This window comes from Nerophis ophidion, linkage group LG04 (assembly GCF_033978795.1).
Source record: "Nerophis ophidion isolate RoL-2023_Sa linkage group LG04, RoL_Noph_v1.0, whole genome shotgun sequence".
Classification (NCBI taxonomy): Eukaryota; Metazoa; Chordata; class Actinopteri; order Syngnathiformes; family Syngnathidae; genus Nerophis; species Nerophis ophidion.
Genome location: NC_084614.1, coordinates 23194997 through 23213798, shown reverse-complemented (window position 1 = coordinate 23213798; position 18802 = coordinate 23194997). Strand labels below are relative to the sequence as shown.

The window sequence follows — 18802 nt, the reverse complement described above, 5'->3', positions numbered from 1 at the left end:
TTGATGGCGCTATCTTCATTTACATGGGTATATGTCCCTTATTGGATGTGTGCTGCAGAGATACTCTGTAAACATGTAGAGTATTGTGTGGCATTGTACTTTATTTTTATGTTCATGCTAGTCTACAAAGCTCAGTTTCCACATGACATTTTAGCGTGAGCAAGTGTTTTTTTTTTTTCCAAAAATAAAAGTGCTTTGGCAAAAACAGAAAAGTATGGTTGACTCGGTAGTTTCCCACCTGTATTACGGACAAAACAAAACTTGTTGATCAACCTTAGCCATCCCCATTAGATGCCCACTTGGCGCTTTATGATAACAAAAAGGCTAAATCAGCCACTTTTTGGCAGGGGCGGGGGGGGGGGGGACAAGGGAGAGTTAGTTCCTGAATATGTACTGTAAAGTTTTGCTTTGAGGAAGAATAGCTTTCATAAACATTGGCGAGGGTGGGTCGTGTTTTTGGCCACCAAGCACATTTTTGTGACTCACTTCTCAAAACAAGAAGGACAGTGTCCGCTATCAGAGGGGATACTTATTAACATAACTGTCGATGTTGTAAAGGCTATCTTATTCATGAACAAGTTTATTGCACAACACAGCAGCCACAGAACCAATGTTGTAATAGATGTAAGGCGCAACTGCACAGACAGCATTATTCCCGCTGATGTGTTTATCAGTTAATTTAGACTTACATAAACTTCAATGATCCACAAAGGAAATTTTTCCACACAGTAGCTCAGTAGATTAACAGTACAAATGTCACATTAGCAACATTTTATAGCGCATGCAGACGTAGATAAAGCCGCTCTTGATATTTCAAATTCCGCTACTGCTGTCTTGTGAAAGTAATATTTTTAACTTATTTTTTTATGTTCATTCACAGTAAATAAACAGAAAAAAAGTGGTGTGATCGGCATATGTCAGATTATACCTTTCTTTGGCCACTAGGGCAGAAAGAATGTGCTTGCACAAACCAGAGGAAGTAATCTATAGATTTGTTTTGCTGCTGCATGCATAGCAACAAATAAATCTGATCTGAGTTCATGTGTCATAAAGAGTGAGGTGCACGTATAAAAATGATAAACATTTTTTAAAAATCACAAAAAAACAGTACTATTTTTTTTCCCGGCAAAATTGCAATAATGTCCTGCTTTTTCCTTTTAACTTAGCTTTGTCAACATTTTTTTCGTTATGAACGCCGCTAATAGCATGAAGTCCGTCAGTTAAAAAACAACTAATTTCATCAAAGTGCGATTTGCGGTCAAAAAACATTGACAGTGTTTGATTTCTGCTTTTGCATGCTCAGCAGATATCTTGTTGTGTTGGCCTTTTAATGTCAAGATGACCCACCCGCTGTCTCAATTCGGAGCATTTCACACACACACACTCGCCGCCCCACCCATCACTTATATAAGCCGACCGCTCGTGTACGTGTTGCATTTGAGGTCCAAGCAGTCGAGCTATGGCATTGGCAGGAGCCCTTCAAGGATTCGGGATTCTGATGCTGATTCTTTACAATGGACGCCTAGCAGGTAATACCATGTTCTTATTGGGTCTACGGCATGATAATTCATTTTTCTGGTTGTTTCAACACAGAAGCATCTAAAAAACTGGTCGTACCTTTCCCGCCGGCGCAGCCTACGTCCGAGAACCTAGCTGCCATTTGCCATCAAGGTCAAGGCCGTCCCAGATATCCAGACAGCATCTTCCCAAGGTCCGGGAACAGCAACCTCCGGCGCCGCGGGAAGGCTATCAACCGCCTGGAGCAGTGGTTCACTTTGTGCTGCCTTGAAGGGGGAGAGGATCCCAACGCAACCATCCTCTGCTGTACCCGACAAGCTGTGAGTCTAATGACAGAAATGAAACACAAAAAGATTAATCTTCAGATAACTTCAATGTATATTCATCTTCATCAGTGGAAACAGGCCCTGTCCAAGTTCTGTATCGAAGAGTCCAGCATCATGACTGTCCCCTACGAGTGCTGCAAGAAGCAAGGAGATGAACGTTGGGCTTGTTTTGACAGTGAGCTGCCTAACCCAGACTACAGCCCAACACCGGGCTACACCGCACCCACAATACCCGAGGAGCCTGGGTTCACTTTTGGTGAAAATTCTTGCTAAAAAGCAACAAATAAATGCTTTCAGACATAAGTCAATGAAATGTGTATGGCATGATTCCCTTGAACTGTTCCTGTTTGCATACATGTTTTGTTGATGTCTCCATAGATATGTCCACAGGAGGTCACTGTTTGTGTGGGACACGCAAAAAAAAGTTGTGTTTAAATTGAATGAAAATATGTCCCTAAAAAGCAAAATAAACTATTCAAAACGCATTCAACTTTGTCTTGGTATTGTTTTAAGTTTGTGAAATAATTAAAAGAAAATAGAGCACATCCACTGGTTAACCATTTTTCCTTCAAAACAAAAGAACGGCAGCATTCTTTGAATGGCAGAAACGCATCAAACCGAACATGCATCCGACTATTTGATGACAATGGTACTTTGCATGAATGCTGTCTTATCATGTCAGGTGATTTCATTTGATTTTCTAGCCCCCTTTACTTGTTGCGTTTAATTCTGAAAAAACGACAAACCGGACGCTGCATTCCTGTTTGGAATTGTCGGCGACCGTCAGCTACTTCCGCATTGCTTCCTTGTTTATGAACACGGTGACAGAAGACGCTTTATTACAAAATAAAGCATTTTTCATCTACAAATGATTTCAACGTTTACTGGATACATCTTCTGTCTTTAGATAGTTTCGTGCGTCCGGTAAGTTTAAAATGTTCGGCCGACAATTAACAGTGGTTTTGACAAACTGACGCAACTTGTGTCATGTATTCCAGTTTTTTTCAACCACTGTGCCGCGCGGCACACTAGATACAGTCAGGTGTGCCGTGGGAGATTATGTAATTTCACCTATTTGGGTTAAATATATTTTTTGCAAACCAGTAATTATAGTCTGCAGATGATATGTTGTTGTTGAGCAGGGGTGTCAAACTCAAATACAGAGTGGGCCAAAATTTAAAACTGAACAAAGCCGCGGGCCAAGGTTGAACAAATTAACCTTTTAAGAGGACCCAAACAGGTTTTGCATTGAATATTGAGCAAGCTAGGGAGTGGGGTTTGGTGGAAGCGTGGGTGTATATTGTAGCGCCCCAGAAAAGTTAGTGCTGCAAGGGATTCGGGGTATTTCTTCTGTTGTGTTTATGTTGTGTTACGGTGCGGATGTTCTCCCGAAATGTGTTTGTCATTCTTGTTTGGTGTGGGTTCACAGTGTGGCGCATATTTGTTACAGTGTTAAAGTTGTTTCTACGGCCATCCTCAGTGTGACTTGTATTGCTGTTGACCAAGTATGACTTCCATTCACTTATGTGTGTGTAAAAGCCGTAAATATTATGTGACTGTACGGCACGCTGTTTGTATGGAGGAAAAGCGGATGTGACGACAGGTTGTAGAGAACGCTAAAAGCAATGCCCTTAAGGCCCGCCCCCAATATCATTGTCCCGGTGGAAATTCGGAAGAATGGTTGTCCCGGGTGATTTTCGGGGCGGGCACTGAACTTCGGGAGTCTCCCGAGAAAATCGGGAAGGTTGGCAAGTATGAGTATTAGCGGTGAATGCGGTGTTACAGCGGCACCACCGTTGTATAATACCGGCGGGCCAGCTCTAATGTTAATTAGATATTGCCTCAAGGGCCAAATGAAATTACACGGCGGGCCAAATTTGGCCCGCGGGCCAGAGTTTGACACCCGTGTTGTTGAGTGTCGTGTTGTCTAGAGCTTGGCAGAGTAACCATGTAATACTCTTCCATATCAGTAGGTGGCAGCCGGTAGCTAATTACTTTGTAGATGTCGGAAACAGCGGAAGGCAGAATGAAGGTAAAAAGGTACCTAATGCTTAAACCAAAAATAAACAAAAGGTGAGTGCCCCTAAAACAAGGCATTGAAGCTTAAAGGCCTACTGAAATGAGATTTTCTTATTTAAACGGGGATAGCAGGTCCATTCCATGTATCATACTTGATCATTTCGCGATATTGCCATATTTTTGCTGAAAGGATTTAGTAGAGAACATCCTCGATAAAGTTCGCAAATTTCGGTGCTAAGAGAAAAGCCTTGCCTCTACCGGAAGTCGCAGACGATGACGTCACATGTTGATGGATCCTCACATATTCACATTGATTCTAATGGGAGCCTCCAACAAAAACAGCTATTCGGACCGAGAAAAACGACAATTTCCCCATTAATTTGAGCGATTATGAAAGATTCGTGTTTGAGGATATTGATAGCGACGGACTAGGGAAAAGAAAAAAAAAACCATATTGATAGCGACGGACTAGGGAAAAGAAAAAAAAAAACAATCTAAAAAAATGCGATTGCATTGAGACGGATTCATATGTTTTTAGAGACATTTACTAGATAATTCTGGGAAATCCTTTATCTTTCTATTATGTTGCTAGTGTTTTAGTGATTTTAACAGTACCTGATAGTCGGATGTGTACGCCCACGGGTGTGTTGACGCGCAGTGTCTCAGGGAAGTCGACGGCAGCTGTATGGGCGGCACAAGCTTAGCTAGAATCACCGTGTGTTTGTGTGCCAAAAGGCTAAAGTTTCCCAACTCTATCTTTCTACTTTGACTTCTCCAATATTATTTGGATAAATTGCAAAAGATTCAGCAACACAGATGTCCAAAATACTGTGTAATTATGCAGTTAAAGCGATGACTTTTAGCTGTGTGTGTGTGCAGCGCTCATATTCCTAACAGCCCGTGACGTCAAGCGTACACGTCATCATTACGCGACGTTTTCAAGAAAAAACTCCCGGGAAATTTAAAATTGCAATTTAGTAAACTAAAAAGGTCGTATTGGCATGTGTTGCAATGTTAATATTTCATCATTGATATATAAACTATCAAACTGCGTGGTGGGTAGTAGTGGGTTTCAGTAGGCCTTTAAGGAAGGCTATGTAGAACAAAACTATAACTGAACTGGCTACAAAGTCAACAAAAACAGAATGCTGGACGACAGCAAAGACTTACTGTGGAGCAAATACGGCGTCCACAATGTACATCTGAACATGACATGACAACCAACAATGTCCCCACAAAGAAGGATAAAAACAACTGAAATATTCTTGATTGATAAAAACAAAGCAGGTGCGGGAAATATCGCTCAAAGGAAGACATGAAACTGCTACAGGAAAATACTAAAAAAAGAGAAAAAGCCACCAATAGAGGAGCACAAGACAAGAACTAAAACACTACACACATAAGAACAGCAAATAACAAAAAAATAGTCACGTTGTGATGTGACAGTACACCTACTTTGCGACATGATTATGGTTTAAAGTCATATCCAACAATTGCGACAATGACTTTTTACTGTCAGCTGAGTTTAACTTTATAATGATTTCTGCTGGTGGTGTGCCTCCGAATTTTTTCAAGGCAAAAGTGTGCCTTGGCTCAAAAACGATTGAAAAACACTGATGTAGTCTGCTTGCGATGTGTCTATACGTTTCCCTACATTTCCACCACAGAATGGGACTGTTCTTTTTAAAACATACACACATTTTTTTTGATAGGGATGGCCACAGCTGCAGCTGCAGAGGAGCCCCAGGGGCTGCAGACCCACCATGGAAGTAAGTCTTGCATTACATGACATTACATGACATTACATGACCACTGCAAGGAAGATACAGTGGGGCAAAAAAATATTTAGTCAGCCGATTGTGCAAGTTCTCCCACTTAAAATGATGACAGAGGTCTTTAATTTTCATCATAGGTACACTTCAACTGTGAGACAGAATGTGAAAAAAAAATCCAGGAATTCACATCAGAGGAATTTCAAAGAATTTATTTGTAAATTATGGTGGTAAATAAGTATTTGGTCAACCATTCAAAGCGCTCACTGATGGAAGGAGGTTTTGGCTCAAAATCTCGCGATACATGGCCCCATTCATTCTTTCCTTAACACGGATCAATCGTCCTGTCCCCTTACCAGAAACACAGCCCCAAAGCATGATGTTTCCACCCCCATGCTTCACAGTAGGTTTGGTGTTCTTGGGATGCAACTCAGTATTCTTCTTCCTCCAAACACGACGAGTTGAGTCTATACCAACATGGATACATGGATGATACAGCAGAGGATTGGGAGAATGTCATGTGGTCAGACGAAACCAAAATATAACTTTTTGGTATAAACTCAACTCGTCGTGTTTGGAGGAAGATGAATACTGAGTTGCATCCCAAGAACACCACACCTACTGTGAAGCATGGGGGTGGAAACATCATCCTTTGGGGCTGTTTTTCTACTAAGGGGACAGGACGATTGATCCGTGTTAAGGAAAGAATGAATGGGGCCATGTATCGTGAGATTTTGAGCCAAAACCTCCTTCCATCAGTGAGAGCTTTGAATGGTTGACCAAATACTTATTTTCCACCATAATTTACAGATAAATTCTTTAAAATTCCTACAATGTGAATTCCAGGATTTTTTTTCACATTCTGTCTCTCACAGTTGAAGTGTAGTTATGATGAAAATTACAGACCTCTGTCATCATTTTAAGTGGGAGAACTTGCACAATCGGTGGCTGACTAAATACTTTTTTGCCCCACTGTATAATCAGTTTTTTGGGTGGATGAAACCAACAGCTAATTACATTATTTCTTGTTGTTGACCTGTTGTACACCGAAATAACTACACAAGCGTGCAATTCACCAATAAGAAACTCCCTTACGGAAGAATAACATTCCTAAAGTTCTCATGGTTCTAGACTAGAAAATCGAGAATGTGCTTTCCTGTGTGGGTTATAGGAAGCCAACAAGGTGTGTCTGCATGGTTGAGCCACAGCCCAACACGTTTTCTTTCCATATGAGGCATATGACTCCCATGTTTTTCTACTTCTATAAATAATTCCACACTGTTTCCCCATTTTCCTCCAGATTCAACCGAGAGTGGGAAGGAGGTAACACGTATTGTTCTGACACATTTGGAGATTGGAGAGATGTGTAAATATGTCAACTGTGCTGTCCTTACTTACAGACTGCAGTAGGTAGTCTTGCGCCGGTTGTGAAGAAAACAATTGGTCACCGTGGAGTGGATCAGACTGGGGAGACTGTTTACAAAAAGGTGAGATGTTAGACTACGTTGACTGATGGTTATTTTAATTTTATATTTAGTTAATTCGAGACATGAAAACACATTGTAATTTAAAAAACAATAAATATGCTTTTATGTTGCAATTCCTTTCACCGCTTACAACACGCTTTTCACCTTATTATATAATAAGAAAACAAGGAAAAGGGTTTGGAAATGGAAAATTCTGTAATTGTTTTATCCTTTAAATACAAAGACATGCACCTAGGGATAAGTTGATTGGCAACACTAAAAATTGTCCCTAGTGTGTGAATCAATCAATCAATGTTTACTTATATAGCCCTAAATCACTAGTGTCTCAAAGGGCTGCACAAACCACTACGACATCCTCGGTAGGCCCACATAAGGGCAAGGAAAACTCACACCCAGTGGGACACCGGTGACGATAATGACCCAGTGGGACGTCGGTGACAATGATGACTATGAGAACATGATACTGTGATACTGATGATACTGATGACTATGAGAACATATGAGAACATGATACTGTGAAAGATCAATCCATAATGGATCCAACATGATACTGTGAAAGATCAATCCATAATGGATCCAACATGAGTGTGAATGTTGTCTGTCTCTGTGTTGGCCCTGCGATGAGGTGACAACTTGTCCAGGGTGTACGCCGCCTTCCGCCCGATTGTAGCTGAGATAGGCTCCAGCGCCCCCTGCAACCCCAAAGGGAATAAGTGGTAGAAAATGCATGGATGGCTATACAGTATATATATTTAAATATCTGTGTTGCACCTGAAAACCTATTGTATATAGAGCTAGAAAACTGAGAAATATATACTTAATTTGCCAGAAAAAACTGTTTTTTAAAAATGTTGTTCAAATTAATTATACAATAATTATGTATTCTGCGATGAGGTGGCGACTTGTCCAGAGTGTATCCCGCCTACAGCCCGAATGCAGCTGAGATAGGCTCCAGCGACCCCAAAAGGGACAAGCGGTAGAAAATGGATGGATGGATAGTTATCTATTGCAAAATCATATTTTGCTATGTACAACCTATTATTATTTAAATTATACATGTTTTAACGATAAGTTTTTTGCATGATTTTCCATGTTTTTGTTGCCTCTGATAAGCGGTAGAAATGGGTGGATGAATGGATGGATGGATGCCTCTGCCCATCTGTGCGGCACAAAGCTGATGTCTATAATTTGCCAGGAAAAAATAGGTGTTAATAATACGACCAAAAAAAGACAATAAATATTGATAAAATATTATTAAATTATACAATAGTCGTTTTATTGCAATATCATGTTATTGTAATTAAGAATGTATTATTTATTTATATTATTTTTCAAAACATAATCACAAAAGAGACTAGCGGTAAAAAATGGATGGATGGATTATTTATGATTTCCCCTTATTTTTGTGGCCTCTGCTCATTTGTGAGGCACTTGTTAAGTTGATGTTAATGGAGCAGGAAAACCAAAAAAGAAGCTTTTTATTTGTCAGGAAAAAAATTAGGTGTTAAAAACTAACTAAAAAGTGACAATAACAAAATTAAATATAAAATTATACAACAATTATTCCAATACAATACATTATTAAAATTTATACTGTACTTTTTTTTTTTTTTTTTCATGATTTCTTTATAGTTTTGTGGCCTTTGCACATATGTATAGCACCTATAATATTGATGTTTATGGAGCTGGAAAACTTGTAAAAAAACATCTGATTATGTGGGGGGAGGGAGGAGAGAAATAAAAATTTTCCACTGAATATTTAATAATAAAATACAGTAATACATCAAATTATTTACCAATACTACGGAATGTTTACAATATAGTATCACTGTAAATTATATTGTATGATTTGTTTGTGAAATATATAAACGTAAATGGATTTGTACACCTACCCTCTGCAGTTAAGTAAAGCCCTACCACCCCCTATTGGAGAAAATAGGGTAATAAACGCTTAGTCAGTCATCCTTGTGTGTGGTGAATGTGTTTACCTGCCATTGTAGACTGTCTTCTTAAAACATTTTTTTTTTAATCCTAAAGACGCCCTCCTGGGCCCTGCAAGGCTCAATCCAGTTGGGCATCACTCATACAGTGTGCAGCTTAGCTCAGAAACCCGAGCGAGACGTGCTGTTGCAGGACTTTGAAGAGGTGGAGACAATCTACTTCCCTGGGTAGGTTGCCTGAAATATATATTCACATGTTATAATATAAGTAATATGTACAGTAAGGACCTAATGTTGTCTTGTCCTGGTTGCCAGTGAAGGCAGCAGCCACACACCAGCACACCATTATGGAGACTTCACCTTCAAGACCTATGCCCCGATGGCATTCCGTTACTTTAGGGAAATGTTTTGCATCCAGCCTGACGACTATATGGTATTTTGTTGTTGTTTCTTTTTCTGTGTTATGACAACAAAACACAGAAGTGTGTTCTTAACTGCTGCGTGCCGGCGATAGTGTTCTTTGTGCAGTGAGGACCTCATCGAACTGTCCAACTCGGGAGCCAGCGGATCGCTCTTCTACCTCTCCAACGATGACCAGTTTATCATTAAGACGGTGCAGCGCAAAGAGGCTGAATTTCTGCAAAAGCTCTTGCCAGGATATTTCATGGTAAGACAAGCTTGCACATGGGAGACATATTGGATTCCACAGCTACAGTTTCTACATTTGATTTTGGTGCCACTGTGCATTGGAGTTACACCTTATTTTTTGGTGCACATAATATTATTCATTATATCCTCTTTAGATTATTATTAAGTAGGACTATCAAAGTTCACGCGATAACGCGTTAACTATAAGTTAATTTAACTGCAATAATTTTTTATTTAACGGCAATCATTTTTTAAACAAACGATTAACGGTTTTGACCATTTGTCCATCTTGTAGATTGGGGAAAAGTGTAATGGCGTCCAGTTACTGTTGAGCCACAAGCTCAAATATAGCTCAAAGAAAGGGGGACCTTATGGAAAATCTCAAGATACAAAGCCATGGCAACTCATTCTCCGGACAAGTCAAAACAATTTTACCTTCTATCACCATGAGACCACATCATTGGGGCAAACACTGCTGGCGCGCTTTGCTGCTTGTAGAGAGAAGGAGCTTTACATCCATGTTTGGATGTTTTTACTACATTGTGTTATACAGTATTATACAATATTTCTTATCTTGAAGTTTGTTCATATTTATAAGTGTTAAATTTGTTGCTGTTTTGGGATCGGGGGCAAGCACCAATAAATTAATTTAAAGGCCTACTGAAATTAGATTTTCTTATTTAAACGGGAATAGCAGGTCCATTCTATGTGTCATACTTGAAAATTTTGCGATATTGCCATATTTTTGCTGAAAGGATTTAGTAGAGCTCATCGACGGTAAAGTTCGCAACATTCAGTCGCTAATAAAAAAAGCCCTGCCTTTACCGGAAGTATGTGCGCGTGACGTCACGAGTTGCAGGGCTCCACACATATTCACATTGTTTACAATGGGAGCCACCAGCAGTAAGAGCAATTCGGACCGAGAAAGCAACAATTTCCCTATTAATTTGAGCGAGAATGAAAGATTCGTGAATTACGATATTGATAGTGAAGGACTAGGGGAAAAAAAAAAAAAGCTACGGCTCCGGGGGGCGGCAGTGTGAGCGTTTCAGATGTAATTAGACACATTTACTAGGATAATTCTGGAAGATACCTTATCTGCTTATTGTTTTAATAGTGTTTTAGTGAGATTATAAAGATTGTAAAGACATACCTCGAGGTCGGATGGCTGTCTCAGAGTGAAGCAGAGGAGCCAAGCTCACAGCTGCCTTTTTTGACAGCTGCTGCAGGACGACGAATAATCCAATGATGTCTTCGGTAAGATATATATCAATTTTCCCGTCTAAATACATGCTGGTTCACCTGGAGAAAACATGTTCGCTCGACCGCTCTGCTTCACAACAAACAAAGAAACACCGGCTGTGTCTCGGTGGTAAAGACAGCTGCAATCCACCGCTTTCCACCAACAGCATTGTTCTTTATAGTCTCCATTATTAAATGAACAAATTGCAAAATATTCAGCAACACAGATGTCCAAAATGCTGTGTAAGTACGCATTGAACAGAGACAACTTTTAGCTGTGTGTGGACCTGAGCTAAGATGTTCCCAACAATTCGTGATGTCACGCGCACGCGTAATCATACGAGTCATCATTCCGCGACGTTTCAACAGGATACTTTGCGGGAAATTTAAAATTGCAATTTAGTAAACTAAACTGCCCGTATCGGCATTTGTTGCAATGTTAATATTTCATCATTGATGTATAAACTATCAGACTGCATGGTCGGTAGTAGTGGGTTTCAGTAGGCCTTTAAATTAATTTCGATGTGAGACATTGATTTGAGATACAGGTGTTTTGAGTTAAAAGCTCTGTCTTAGAACCAATTTTGTACTGATTTTGTAGTTTGTCAAAAAGTCATTCAAAGTGTAATTTTCCATTAGGTTGAGGAATTTTGATACCTAATGTCTGCTACACTGTTGTCGTCCTAACACCCTTAATTTCTGCTTGTCCTCCATTGTTTTCGTCTTCAGAATTTAAACCAGAACAGGCGCACATTACTGCCCAAGTTCTATGGGCTCTACTGCATCCAGGCGCGCGGTTCAAACATCCGCATCGCGGTCATGAACAACCTGTTGCCCTCCTCCGTCCAGCTGCACCTCAAGTTCGACCTAAAGGGCTCCACGTATAACCGCCGCGCCTCCTCAAAGGAGCGAGCCAAAGCCTTGCCTACCTACAAGGACCTGGACTTCTTGCAGGACATGTCTGAAGGCATGATGCTGGACGCCGACATGTACAACGCTTTCTGCAAAACTGTCCAGAGGGACTGCCTCGTGAGAGACCAACAAACATCAAACACTGGCAATTTCCTGGTGTGCTCATTTATCTTGTCATGTCTTTGTTAGGTCCTGCAGAGCTTTAAGATCATGGACTACAGCCTCCTGGTCGGCATTCACGTCATCGATCGGGCCAACCGAGAGCCGCCGACACAAGGGGAGTCGGCAACTGCTCCGAGAAAGAAGCCGCACAAGCAGAAGGTCCTGTACAACACGCCCATGGAGGCCATTCAGGCGGAAGGAAGAAGTGCGGGTTCGACAAACAGTGATGACACGTGAGGATGTCTTTAATGTCAAAAAGAAAATACATCAGACTAAAACACTTCTTATTACTAAAATTAGCACGGGAGGGATACCAGCACGGAACTGCAAAGGCGAAAGACTGCTGGTCTACATTGGCATTATTGACATTCTGCAGTCTTACAGGCGAGTACCACTTTCACTTTCTCCTATGTTTGATTAGTCATCATTATCTCGGGCTGATTTATTAAGGCAAAAATAATAATCACAATTATTTTGATTGATATTGAAATCATGATTAATTACACAATCATTCATTATTTGAAAACAAGAGTATTTATTGTACCACCAAAACACAAATTTAAATATAGTTCTAAAAAAACCTGGATAATCAAAATTTAAAGTTAAAGTACCAATGATTGTCACATGTGGCGAAATTATTCTTTGCATTTGACCCATCACCTTTGATCACCCCCTGGGAGGTAAGGGGAGAAGTGAGCAGCAGCGGTGGCCACGCCCGGGAATAAACCACAAGTAAACTATTAATTATAGCAATAATATTTGATTTATAAAACAATAGCAATATTAAAAACAAAATTCTTTTTAAATTGATTTTAATTCAGTATTTTACCTTTTACCTTTAAACCTTTACCACTTATTTTACTACCATTGAATGTGTGCTTTTTGTTTTAAATAGAATTTAATAAAATGTTTATTAATTAAATGCAAACATTCTCACATATATTGGTGCAATTATAGCTGGGCGATATATCGATACAGTCGATATATCGCAGGTTTGTCTCTGTGCGTTATAGAAAATTACTGTAGCGTGATATTCAAGTATACGTACTCACACAGTTGCTTTTAGCTGCGGGCATTAAACTGCATGCGTTTCTCACTCTTTCTTGTCTCTCCTTCTCAGAGAGACATAAACAAGCGCACCTTCTTACATACGTCACGCGTGCAACGTCACATGCCCTACCCGAGCAGAGAGAGAGGTAGCTACTTGGGTAACATAAGCTGTGATACTAACGGTGCGTTGCGAGTGGTAATACGTCAAAGAGAGAGAAGGTGCCAATCTGGTAACAAATGGAGGAATAATTAATTCCCAAGAAAAGAAGCACGGGGTGCATCGTCTGGCCGTGGTTTGGCTTCTAGCGGAAATATGTTGAAAAAATAATGCGGCAAAAGCGTTGCTACAAAAAGAAGCAGCACTGCTAATTTGTAGCATCATTTGAAAAGTCACCCGCCAGAGAATGAAGGGTGCTTGAAACTGCATGTCAACATCTCCGTTCGGTGCCACACCCGGAAAATGCCAAAACAACCATTTCCAGATCAACACCGTATGAAAAAAAAAATCAACAACGGAAGGAGATAATGTCCGCAGGAACCTACCACAGAACGAAGGACATATATATATATACTGTTTGATATCCTATTATGCAGCTCATTTTTATTTGACAGATTTTAAATATCTTGTGGGACATCATGCACAAAAGTGCACTTTATTTGTTTTTAACTATTGCAGTGGCATTCTGGGACGGCGTGGCGCAGTGGGAGAGTGGCCGTGCGCAACCCGAGCGTCCCTGGTTCAATTCCCACCTAGTACTAACCTCGTCACGTCCGTTGTGTCCTGAGCAAGACACTTCACCCTTGCTCCTGATGGGTGCTGGTTGGCGCCTTGCATGGCAGCTCCCTCCATCAGTGTGTGAATGTGTGTGTGAATGGGTAAATGTGGAAGTAGTGTCAAAGCGCTTTGAGTACCTTGAAGGTAGAAAAGCGCTATACAAGTACAACCCATTTATCATTTATTTATCATTCTGTGCAAAAAGTGCACTTTAATTTAGTGTTGTTTTGATATGTCATCGTAGTGACATCATGCACAAAAGTGCACTAATAGCTTGTTTTAAAATGTCTCTGACAATCTTGCACTTTCTGTTTTGGAAATGACATGTATGTTTGTACAACTGCTTAATAACTGTTTAATAAATATGATTTTGCTAAATTGTCTTAGTTGGGATTTCCCTCTCTGCATGAAAGTTTAAAATTAGCATGAATTAATGCAGTATCAACAAGAATGTTTTAATGTAGACACATAGCATCATCATACTGCTGTGATTATATGCATCAAGTGTTAATTCAAGGCCAAGGCAAAATATTGCGATATATATCGTGTATCGTGACATGGCCCAAAAATATCGAGATATTAATAAAAGGCCATATCGCCCAGCCCTAGGTGCAATAAATCTTTGGACAAATTTTCCCAGTATTTTAAGTCAAAGCATAATGATTGTGTAAATGTATTAAGTGCTTTACTTATGCTTGTGTTCTGTACTTTTTTTGAAACCTTTATTTTGTTAGCGCAGTCAGAGCGGATGTGGCGCAACGCGCTATTGTTTTGAAGGGGGTAAGTGTGCTAAGCTGTTCTTAGATTTACGAGTAAAATGGCAACTCACCTGAGGCCGTCTCGACATTGTTTAGTTTAGGACAGGGCGGTTCAGCCTGTCGGGGATAAATGAACGCTAACGGATACATTATTTTTCCAAACAAATGTTTATTTTCCTCACAATGACAAAATTTCCCTTACACTTATGTCAATATGCCTGATTTTATTTAGTGGATTCTGTTTTATTGGCCAATTATGTGACTCCGTCCGCGGTTATATGAATGTAGAACTCTTGGGATTTACTTTTTTGTTGAGTTCAGCAGCGTCGTTCAAAAAAGCTTTTATCAATTACGCCAAATAGCGAAAGTGAAACCGCTTCTGTCAGGACATGATCTCGAGAAATTAATTCACGCCTTTATCTCGAATCGTTTAGACTACTCCAATGCCCAGTATGTAGGCATTAGCCAGGCCTCCCTCGCCCGCCTGCAGCTCGTCCAGAACTCTGCTGCTCGTCTGCCAACACAGACCCGCAGACGTGAGCACATCACCCCTATATTAGCGTCCCTTCACTGGCTCCCTGAGCGTTACCGAATCAATTTTAAACTCCTTCTATTTGTTTTTAAATGTCTAAACAACCTCGCGCCAACATATCTCTCCGACCTCCTTCAGCCTTACTGCCCCACCCGATCCCTAAGATCAGCCGATCAGCTGCTACTGACGGTCCCTGACACAAGGCTGAAGCTTAGTAGTGACAGAGCTTTCGGCACTGCTGCTCCCAAGCTCTGGAACGACCTACCTCTGAGTGTTAGACAAGCCTCCTCTCTTCCTGTTTTTAAATCTCTCTTAAAAACATAGTTTTATTCCTTGACTTTTAACACTGAGTGATATCCATCCTGCAATGGCGCCCCATTATACACCTGCTGTGAACCTGTTTTTATGTTTTATTTATTTATTTTTTATCATGTTCTGTTTGTGTTGTGTTGTTTGCTCGGTCCTCGTATTATCTTTTAACCTGCCCATTGTACAGCACTTTGGCTACCACTGTGGTAAATTTTAAATGTGCTTTATAAATGAAGTTGATTTGATTTGATTATTGATTAGGCATGCTAGCGCTGTGTCAAATAAAAGAAAGTGACCATGGTTGAATCTCAAACTCTTTTTTCACTCAATAACTCCTCATCTGTTTCACAGTCACAAGATTCGGAATTTGCATGCACGTTCTTGAGAATCGATTATCTCGACAATCAAAATCGATTATGGCTTTATTGTCCTGAATTATCATGAACCTCCAAAGTCATATACTAGTTTTTCTCATTTTAAAAACAACTTTAACACGCCAACAGCAACTCCTCATAACACCACTAGCTCCATGGCGCGAGGCTGGCCAATAGCCACAACAACGCAGCACTTCCTCATTATGCGTCAATGACAGTTACAGCAAGCGAGGGTGCTTTCATAAACTCCGGTGATTACAAACCTTACTATTACGTCACAAAATTCCTTTTTTTTTTGCACTTTTGTATATTTCGTATTACTGCAGTATTTTTTTTTTCTTTTCAAGTTGTATAATTAATGTGTTTAGATTACTAGTCTGGTAAATTTGAATGTCACAAACTTCCATAAAAATAAAAAGATTATGTAAATGATACCCTTCTCTTGTAAAAGGTCTCCAAAAGTGTCCAATAACAGCGGAAAAAGTCACGAGTGTATGTAGATGGGTCTGATTACTTGCTAAATATAGCGACAAAGTTGCTAAGCTGGCAACAATTATCCCTGCTGCTAAGTATTTCATTCTCTGGCAGACCAATTGCATATGAGGTGTGTTAAGGAGCAGAGTTGGGATGTCATCTACTGTACAGAGTTGTAACGACAAGCTGGCTTCACAGACAGCCCCTTTAATGTGTTTATGAGCGAGGGCGAACAGATAGCAACAAAATTCATTTGTGGCACAACTACAGAATTTTTGGTCATATTTTTTCCAACATTTGAACGCCAAAAGTTGCATCTATAAGACGTGTTCTGCAATAATAGGTCTACGTTTTTGTTCCTCAGATTCATCAAGATGCTGGAGCACACGTGGAAATCTCTGGTTCAAGATGGGGTATGGTGCATCTATAAGTGTTTGCCTTAAATCTAATAAATACAATAATTTATTATTATCACTCGTTCAGGACACGGTGTCAGTGCACAGACCAGGTTTCTATGCGGAACGATTTCAAAAGTTTATGTGCAACACCGTCTTCAAGAAAGTCCAATGTAAGGATTAGATTTAACATACCTCGCCGCGCTTTCTGGGCTGCCTAACACGTTTTCATCTTGTATTTCTAGTGAAGACGTCCCCTTCTAAGAGGCGACACAGCACTCTCAGGAAGTCGGACAGCGCTGGAGCTCCTTCGGCAGAAGCGAGCAGCAGCAAGAACCAGAACCAGCAGCCCGTCAAGGCCCAAGACGAAAAAGGAAAAGAGGGCGAGGACCAAGACAACGGTTAGATTATTTACATTCGGTCCTTTTGGAACGTTCCTGCACGTACAGTGCTTTTACATAATAAAGTGTCACTGTTAGCTTCTGTAATATTTAGGTCAGCCAAGTAAATGTACTTTTATTGCTTTGTTGGACAGGTGTAAAGGAGGCAACTACATCCAATGCTGAGAATACAAACAGCTGATCTCCTCATCTAAATGTGCTAAAACCACGCACAGTGATTTTCACCTTTTCTTTTTTTTTTTTACTGCACTTTGATTCTCTTCAGAGTCCTAAGCTTGTGCCTTGAAGTCATTCTTGGTGTTACCTGGGCCCATCCTTTGTTTGTGCCTTATTATTTAATGGACCAATCCAATATTTACATGGAAAAGTGCTAACACGCAATCACAGTTATAAGTTAAGTGCCTTGAAAAAGCCAACATTGCCTGTACATTGAAAATAATGTATACAATGCACTAAAAACATTACATTACATTCCACTTAGATAGTCGTTAAGTATTTTTAATTTTTGAAAATGTTTACAATTTTTAAAAACAGAAGGCCCTTGAGGTCTTACTAAAGATGTACTTTACATGAGTAACTTGTAAGGAGCAATTATTGTGTTGTTTTCCTGCTATGCAATGCAATTTTTTGTCTTCTCAAGTTCATGGCTTTGGGGAGGGTGACAGGCATTAAGTTGGTTGAGAGAATAATCATCATTGGGGATATGATTAATTAATCCTGTACAATGCTGATGTTAGTGTATAACTGTGGACCTAAATATTTATTATAGTGTATTAATGCTGTTTCTTTATGTATGCTGAACATATACATACATACATACATATATATGCATGTATATATACATATATGTGTATATACATACATAATGTATGTACATATATATATACATACATGAATGTATGTGTACTGTATATGTACATACATACATGTATGTATGTATGTATGTATGTATGTATGTATGTATGTATACATAAATGTATATATGTATACATATATGTATGTATGTATGTATACATATATGTGTATGTATGTGTATATATATATATCAATATATATATATATATATATATATATATATATATATATATATATATATATATATATATATATATATATATATGCAGGACTGTCTCAGAAAATTAGAATATTGTGATAAAGTCCTTTATTTTCTGTAATGCAACTAAAAACATGAAAATGTCATACATTCTGGATTCATTACACATCAACTGAAATATTGCAAGCCTTTTATTATTTTAATAATGCTGATTATAGCATACAGCTTAAGAAAACTCAAAAATCCTATCTAAAAAAATTAGAATATTTCCTCAGACTTAAGAAAGAAAAAAAAGTAAAAAAAAAAAAAAGATTTATAACAGCAAAAAAAAATCAAACATTTGAAAATGTCAATTAATGCACTCAGTACTTGGTTGGGAATCCTTTTGCACGGATTACTGCATCAATGCGGCGTGGCATGGAGGCAATCGACCTGTGGCATTGCTGAGGTGTTATGGATGCCCAGGATGCTTCAATAGCGGCCTTCAGCTCATTTGCATTATAGGGCCTGGTGTCTTTCAGCTTCTTCTTCACAATAACCCACAAATTCTCTATAAGGTTCAGGTCAGGGGAGTTGGCAGGCCAATGGAGATCATTAATGCCTTGGTCAGTACACCGGTTACTGGTGGTTTTGGCACTGTGGACAGGTGCCAGA

General features: G+C 39.5%; 2 protein-coding genes across 2 annotated transcripts; both read left to right on the top strand.

Annotated features, from left to right (window-relative positions):
* The first annotated feature begins 1366 nt into the window (after positions 1 to 1366).
* On the top strand, positions 1367 to 2329 carry LOC133551122 (extracellular matrix protein 1-like). The gene is made up of 3 exons (XM_061897488.1): positions 1367 to 1529; positions 1594 to 1838; positions 1914 to 2329. Exons 1-3 carry the CDS (start codon positions 1460 to 1462, stop codon positions 2115 to 2117), a joined length of 519 nt encoding a protein of 172 aa, XP_061753472.1. The 5' UTR covers positions 1367 to 1459; the 3' UTR covers positions 2118 to 2329.
* A 278-nt stretch (positions 2330 to 2607) lies between these two features.
* LOC133551119 (phosphatidylinositol 4-phosphate 5-kinase type-1 alpha-like) lies at positions 2608 to 17792 on the top strand. Its single transcript, XM_061897483.1, has 14 exons — positions 2608 to 2768; positions 5576 to 5632; positions 6936 to 6958; positions 7036 to 7122; positions 9160 to 9290; positions 9378 to 9495; positions 9577 to 9729; positions 11682 to 11981; positions 12054 to 12259; positions 12327 to 12410; positions 16663 to 16711; positions 16782 to 16866; positions 16939 to 17094; positions 17229 to 17792. Exons 2-14 carry the CDS (start codon positions 5578 to 5580, stop codon positions 17273 to 17275), a joined length of 1494 nt encoding a protein of 497 aa, XP_061753467.1. The 5' UTR covers positions 2608 to 2768; positions 5576 to 5577; the 3' UTR covers positions 17276 to 17792.
* The last annotated feature ends 1010 nt before the right edge of the window (positions 17793 to 18802 follow it).

Bases quoted from the DNA above. Each gene is read 5' to 3' on its own strand.
- LOC133551122 (XM_061897488.1), top strand. From the start codon at position 1,460: ATGGCATTGGCAGGAGCCCTTCAAGGATTCGGGATTCTGATGCTGATT. The intron at 1,530-1,593 runs GTAATACCATGT...GTTTCAACACAG, and splicing joins TTACAATGGACGCCTAGCAG to AAGCATCTAAAAAACTGGTC. The intron at 1,839-1,913 runs GTGAGTCTAATG...CATCTTCATCAG, and splicing joins TCTGCTGTACCCGACAAGCT to TGGAAACAGGCCCTGTCCAA.
- LOC133551119 (XM_061897483.1), top strand. From the start codon at position 5,578: ATGGCCACAGCTGCAGCTGCAGAGGAGCCCCAGGGGCTGCAGACCCAC. The intron at 5,633-6,935 runs GTAAGTCTTGCA...ATTTTCCTCCAG, and splicing joins GCTGCAGACCCACCATGGAA to ATTCAACCGAGAGTGGGAAG. The intron at 9,496-9,576 runs GTATTTTGTTGT...TGCCGGCGATAG, and splicing joins TCCAGCCTGACGACTATATG to TGTTCTTTGTGCAGTGAGGA.